The 7,500-nt window shown below is 47.8% G+C and overlaps 1 protein-coding gene across 1 annotated transcript in view; it reads left to right on the plus strand.

The window, feature by feature from the left end:
• Positions 1-7,500, plus strand: part of LOC113811035 (protein slit) — a gene marked incomplete in the record, with an annotated part of 454,281 nt that overhangs the window by 427,975 nt on the left and 18,806 nt on the right. Inside the window, 2 exon segments of the mRNA XM_070136863.1 lie at positions 2,410-2,481; positions 3,416-3,487. Coding sequence (XP_069992964.1) covers positions 2,410-2,481; positions 3,416-3,487 — 144 coding nt within the window.

Below are 7,500 nucleotides of genomic sequence, written 5' to 3' on the forward strand. Positions count from 1 at the left end.
GGCTGCGACGGACCCACCTCAGGCCGTGCGGAGGACTTGGGTAGCTTCAAGGGAAAGGCAGTTGGTCGTCACAGTATTACGGGAGCGACTGGTGCAGAACACCTCGCGAGTCGCGCTTCTCCCTGTTGGAGCAAGTCAGCAGTATGATGAAGAATCGTATAAGGTAAACATGCGTGACCAGTCGCTATGAATCGCTGCCTCCTTCGCCCCCCCCCCTCCAGCCCTCGCCAAGCCAAGCATACCTCGAGTCCTCGCCGGGAGCCTCTCTGAAATATCGCTCGTGGACACAGCCTTCACACCTCCGCGCTCGAATGCCCGTATTTTGCGCTTAACTCCCGGGGCTGACGAGGGCGACGCGGCTGACTAACAGAGCGGGATCAGGAGTCAGCGGCCGCGGTGATTTACGGCGCGCGGGACTTGTAATTACCCTTAATATCGCCGCAGTTTTTGCCGCGCGTATGTCCCTCTCGGAAATTGATTTCGTGTCGCCGCGCGTTTCTTGGAATCATTATATTTCGATAAATCGTGATAGTTACGGGTTGCAAAATCTAGAATTACACGCAAGGATATAATTTCGTGAAACTTTTCTTCTGGCCTGACTTATGCTTCATAATGTATTTGTTGATTCAGGCAATCAGTGCACGAAGGCAGCATAACCCAGTTCCAGCGGTCAGGATCCCTGAAATTCAGAGACAGAAGGTGTTCGACAAGGGAGTCCTAAAAGTCCTAAGGCTAGACTTCGGCCGAACGGGACAACGCTGAATAGGTAGGAATGCGGGCAATTGTCCCGTGATCTTTGATGGGCCGCAGGAACTTCCCTCGAACTCCTGCGGGCGCAGAGGCCGTCCGAAGAGCCCGCAGAGGCGAGGAGACCAGAATAGACGCGGTTCTAAGCTAACACTCGGCGATGATTTACACGACACATCAGGTAGAGTTGTAGCGCTTTGTAATTTGAGCCGCGTCGGCGCCCGCGTGTTGACACCATAAATCTCTTTTTTCTTCGCCATGAACGATCGCCGCGCGCCTCAATGGCTGTCTCGGCGCGCGAATAAACCGCTGGAAATCGTATATAACTAGAGCCCGAGGCGCGCAGGATCCATCGAGGTATAATTGAGCGTGTAATTTGTGTGAGCGGCCGCCCACGGGGTGCGCGGGCGCGACTCGTTTGTGTGGGGCGAAGAGTGGCGCTGGCACTGTTGCGAAGGGCGGGCCTGTGGCTGTTTCGCCTCGCTCGCGCCCGGGGACAGGAGCCATTGTGGATGCTCGGGGCTGTTGTTGATGTCACACTTCGCTCGCGTTTGATAATGATAATGATATGAAAAGTGGTGGCGTCACCACGAATATAAAGTCGATAACACGGCATTAGTATGCAAACTTTCCAAATTGTGGCGCTGGGCGCGTGGAGGCCCTGCCCGCTGCTAATGGGTTTCATTCCGTGTCGCTTCCCCGGGCGAGCCGCTCCCCTCCCAGAGAAGGCGCATATAAATCCCCGTCTCCCGCCGAAGGACAAAATGCCTAAGCAGCTTAAACCGTCCCGAGGGAGCCCGTCTCCCCGCCGAGGAATCCAACCCCGGGAAAGAGACATGAAAATTCCATATAGGCGGCCGGCATCCCACTTACCCCGAGAGTAAAAACCCCGGCCTTCCATCAGCGGCAAATTGGCTGCGGCCTCACCTGTCGCAGCGGCGGGAGAGGGGGGGGGGGGGGACGCCCGCCGGATGAGAGTGCGGGTGGACTGCGCTGCGTCATTCAGGGGAACTCCCGCGCAGACAGAATAGATTGTAATATATGGCAATAAAAATGTATGTATAACTTATATGATTTTTTTTATATATAAATATGCATGCATACATACATGTATACATTTATATAGACATGCACACACCTATATATGTGTGTATGTAAATAAACAAATATATATAGATTGTTAGATATTCATTTATATATATACTGTATATGTATGTATGTATGTGTATATATATATATATATATATATATAATATATATATAATATATATATATTATATATATACATATATATATACATATATATATATATATATATATATATATATATATATATGTATATATATACATATATATATATATATATATATATATATATGTGTGTGTGTGTGTGTGTGTGTGTGTGTGTGTGTAATTATATATTTAATATATATGTGTGTGCGTGTGTGTATGTTAGAGAGAAAGAGAGAGTAAATGCATTTGCGTATGTGTATCCGTGCATGTATGTGTACGTATATACAATACTTGAGTATGTATCATCGTCTCTTTCTTCCAGGCTATAAGAAGTAGTTCCACAATGCAGTGATTTTTTAGTAAGATATCACTGTTATTGAAGAGTCCCCGGTGCATAAGTTAATCTAACTCCGTTTTCTTTGTTCACAGCGACCTGAGCAACAACCAGATCACGACCATCGCAGGAGACGCCTTCCAGGGCCTCAAGTCTCTGGCTTCACTGTGAGTTCATTTCTTACAAAATTGTTTGGTCTGCGAGTTTTTCATCCTTAGAAAGAGAGATTTAAATAGTTTATATTAGTGTGTGTGTGTGTGTTTCTTTTTTCTTTCCTTCTTTCTTTTTTTGTATTGTATTGGCCCGTGAGCAGGGATAGATAATTTATTTTTGGTTGAAGTCAGCTGTTCCCTAGCAAACACACCTCAGCTGTGGGAATCCCGCAGTGCGTTAGACAGACCCAACAACTTTCTTAGGTAACAGATAGCTTAAGACGTCATTTTTTAAACCATTTTCATTTATTTCCACCTCAAGCCTAGTTTAAAAGATGCGTTGTTGTTTTAAATGGCCACCTCTTCCTGTTGCTCTTCTTTCCATTAGCTGGTGTTCAGATCTCGTTCAAACTCTCGCAAGGCCAGTTCCTCTGCAACTCCTTTTTCATTATCTCTCAACCGCTCTCGCCTCGGCTTCATTACCGCCACTTAACGGCGATCAAGCAGCCACCGCCCTTGCTTCACCTCCATCACCTCCACTGCTATTCGCTGCGACCGCCACCGCCAGGGGGTATCGCCAGCGAGTTCGCCCTTTGACTCAACGCCTGTGCTGGGGAATGGGGGGGGGGGGAGTCAGTGCACGTGGGGTGGGGGGTCATTCTCGTGCATGCCTCCTCACCAGCAGCCATGAGTTGTGTTCATCTTGTAAATAAAACAACGAAAGGAAGAAAAAGGAAAAGAAAAACGAATATATCTTTTCTCATTATTGCTGTTTTCGGCATATATTCGCATTTTCTCCGCTGCGTTGTTTTATTTATAGTTCGTTTCGCATGAATCTTGCTCACCTGTTCACCATTGTCACCCCCACACCCTCCCCCACCCCACTCCCCGCTTTTTCGGCAGCGACCTAGGGACTCCGAAACCAACTTTGTCTTTTTTCCTTCCTCAGGGTGCTGTACGGCAACAAGATCACCGAGTTGGCGGCGGGCGTGTTCAGCGGCCTCACCTCGCTGCAGCTGCTGTAAGTAACATTTTCGCAGCTTTACAAAAGAGAGGTCAGTTCCTCTAGCCCCGAGTCTGCCTTGAGCAACCGCGGAGCTGAGGGCGAGCGCTTGCACGTTGCAGTCGTATGTTAGTGCTCACTTATAATTAAGAATTGTTACACCGGCGTCGTGTATCGCCAGAGCTTGTACTTGTCCAGTATCAACAGAGGGATATTGTTGCTCGATTGTGTACAGGATTTTAACAGCGTTGCATCAGACTACCTTCCCCGTGTTTGGGCTGCGACTGCTGACCCTTGGCGCTGTGTGCGAGTCCGCTTCCGGGAGCCGAAGAGGTGTTCCCCGGGGATTCACGCGCTCGGATACCTGCTGCCTTTTCTTTGCGGGATGAAAGGCTTCTCCTTGTGGATGGGCTAGCTGGCATCGGTTTTATAGCTTTAATTATCTCGGTTATGGTAATGATAGGTTTGTTGTACATTAATTAAGAGTGGTGTTCGTTACGCGTTAATGCTAACCTTAATGTAGGCCTCGTACTAAGGGAAGTCTTGTGATCGTGATTCTAATATTACATAATAAGGCACGTCACTTGCGCATGATAAATGGAATCTGCCAATAGCCTCGTGATCTTATCCATTTCGCCTTAATAACCTGGAGATTTCGCGGCCATGGTCGATATCGGGAAGTGATTTATTATCCCGATATAGACGTTGGATTTCATAACTTTCGCCGATGACTCCAATTAGCGCGATTGTGATCGGGCCGTAGTCAATTAACATTATTAGTGCCCTCGAAGGCGGACTTGTCTGTGCTGCTCCGTGCGAACCATAGAGTGCGAAGGCGCCTCCCGAAGCACAGAAAACTCAGCCTTGCTTCTATTTGGATTAGAGGCCAAACTGATGTCGGGGCGAGGATAAGAGTCAGCATTCTGTGTTCGAAAGATGTTATCGAAGCCGACGACCACCTGTGGGGCTGATGGGAATGAACCATCGCTAGATTTTGTTTTATATGTTGAAAGTTCTCCTTCGTAGGCTTAGGGGAAGTGGAGCGAAAGTGCCTCGAACGACGTAGGGTTGATAATGCGCGTAGGTGAGAGGGCCTCGGCAGGTGCGGCCGGCGAAACCCTCTTTATATTCACGTCCGCACCTGGACGCAGATACGGATCGAGATCAGAGGAGATTGGGGATCATCGCATATCGCGCGGACAAGAAGTTACATTAATTAGCGAGGATAAGTGATCACGTGAGCGCGATAAAAACCTGATGCGGGCGCGCGGGCGGGAGGCGACGCGGTGGCGCTGCGACGTGCGGGTAGAATGAGCATATCGTTACTGTCAAGTTGATCATCAGACAAGGGTGACGCAAGCCTTAAGCAGAGATTCGGTCTTCGCGCACGGAGGCCAGCCACGCCGAACGATGCTGGTGCAGATTGGGCGTTGTGGGCGACGCATCCTGTCTCCAGAGGGACGGCCCCGAGGAAGAGGGGTTGGTCACATCGACGGAGGATAAGGCAGTAGGGAGGTGAAAAGGGAAATGGTAAAGGGGTAAAAATATGCCATTTGGAACTCTTCCATCGAAGAATTCGGAACTAATTAAAGTATTTGCATTTCATAATCGGGTTTCTTAATCCTTTGTGGAAACGCACGAAGGAAGAGGCAGGAAGGGGAGGAAGTTTTCACGAGGCGCCCTCCAAAGCCCGGCGCTCAGGAGTTGGCCCGGCGCCCCCACGCCCACCGCCTCCTCGCCATAGATATGTTAATTACCAATCCATAAATAAATCAGCGAACCACTTTATTGGCCCGTAAAAATGCACATCGGAGCCTGGGTTCCTATTCGAAGCAGGCGGGCGGGAGGGGGGGACCCAGGAGGTAGAGTGGGGTGGGGGGGAGGGCCCTAAATTGAATTATCGCTTTTGAAATCTTATATGAAGCCCAAGGTCGTGGTTGCCTGGTGTTGAGCTTCTTGTGAATCTGGCGTGCGAAGAGCGGCGGGCGGGCGGGTGGGCGGGCAGGAGCAGGGCGAATCTCGGGTTGCAGGTCGGCACTCAGGGCCAGGCGGGTGGCCCTCACTGGCCCTCTGCCCCGATGAGGTGGAATCTGAAGATGATGGTACTCGTAGTTTTTTTACGAAAGGGAAGTTATGACGTCACTTTATGAAGTCCTTCGGTGATCACGATTGGGAAGTTTATAGGGACAGTGCGGTTATTATTATTATTATTACTGTAGTTGTTGTTATCATTATTAACTTTATTATTGCAACTATTATTTATATTACTACTGCTACCGTGATTATTATTGTTATTATTATCATTGTTTTGTAATAATGATGATAATAATTATTGTTATTATTATTATTTTACTATTACTATTATTGTTATTGTTATAATTATTATTGTTATTGTTGTTGTTATTATTATTATTATTATTATTATTATTATTATTATCATTGATATTATTAATACTACTAGCAGTACTGCTATTACTAATATCATTACCACTACAACGTCTGTTGCTACTACTACTACTATGATTACTACTACTGCTACTACTATTACAACTACTACTATTATCACTATTACCACCACTACTACTACTGTTACTACTTCCACTACTGCTGCTGCTTCTACTACTAATGCTACTACTTATACTGCTACAACCTTTATTGCTGTTACTTCTAATATAAATACTTCTACTACTACTAGTTTTACTGCTACAACTACTACTATTACTACATTTACTACTACTATTGCGCTTTTACTAGTACTACTGCTGCTACTACTACTGCTTTTATTAGTACTATTGCCACCACTACTATTACTACTAACAATGATAATGATAATACCATCACTACTGGTACTACTACTACCACTACAACTACTACTACTACTACTACTATTTTTTACTATTACTACTCCTATTACTGCCGTCTTCGTCGTCATTATTGTCATTACTAGCATGTCGTCAGCACCATCGGCAGGACCTTTTATCCGAGCAAAAGGCGGAAACGGAATCCTCAGCTGCTGATCGTGGTCGGCGCCCGCAGTCTGCATCCAGGGAGGCTGCGGGGCTTATGTCAGGCCTAAGAAGGGCGCGAGAGGGACCATCCTGCAGCGTTGATCCTTATTTAGAGCGACAGTAATCTGAGGCGGATTTAGGAACGCTTACTGTTCTATTCGGGATTGAAATTGCAGTAATTACTCGGTCGTCGTTTCCCAGGCGGCTGAGTGGCTGGGCTGCATTGTGCGTGTCTGTTTCGGCGCTCTCGCTCGGCTGCCATGCGTGTGGCCGTCATGGCGCGCCGTTCCGTGTCACATTCGTCAGTCGGCGCGAAGGTTTGTTCCGTCCACGGCTATGTCACGCCTCGTTAGGGTGGTGTCCTGACCTGTGGCTCCCCGTGGCTCCCCCTGGCCCACGAAGCGAGGTCGCCGAGCCATCAAGACATCCAATTACACGAGTTTCATTCTCGGCTTAGTGCAATGTGCGCAGCGCCGCCGTTTGGCTTACGGTTAGACAACCCGGAAATAAGGGCTGCAGATGTTATGCTTTGTGAGATGAGGATGCTTCCCCAAATACGGAGATTTATGGATGCTGTTGTCAGGCTTATGGGATTAAGAGGTGTCTCGTGCAATTAGCATATTGTGTCGACACCCACGCATGCGCTCGCATATACGCACGCACACTAGCAACACATGAACATACACATACTTATAAACTAAAATGCAGGCGGAAAAGGCCACATATAAAAATGACGCCCTGGAAATAAGGAGGAAGACATGGCAGCTCCTGATCACAGCAACACGTAATATAAATAGACAAGATCGATAAACTCAAGTGAAAGCTTCCGCTGAACGTGAAAGGTCAATTGACGCAATGTGAGTTAGTGCAAGGATCCCAAAGCGAGGAACCTCAGCGGGGAGCGTGGGACTGCTCCGGGCTCGGTGGCGTGCGTCCTCCGCTGCTGAGATTCCTATCAGCTGAGCCATTATGCGAAAGGCTACCTGCTTTCGAACAGCGGTTATCCTCCCGCTTTCACCTTCC

The sequence above is a fragment of the Penaeus vannamei genome, chromosome 22, assembly GCF_042767895.1.
Source record: "Penaeus vannamei isolate JL-2024 chromosome 22, ASM4276789v1, whole genome shotgun sequence".
Taxonomy (NCBI): domain Eukaryota; kingdom Metazoa; phylum Arthropoda; class Malacostraca; order Decapoda; family Penaeidae; genus Penaeus; species Penaeus vannamei.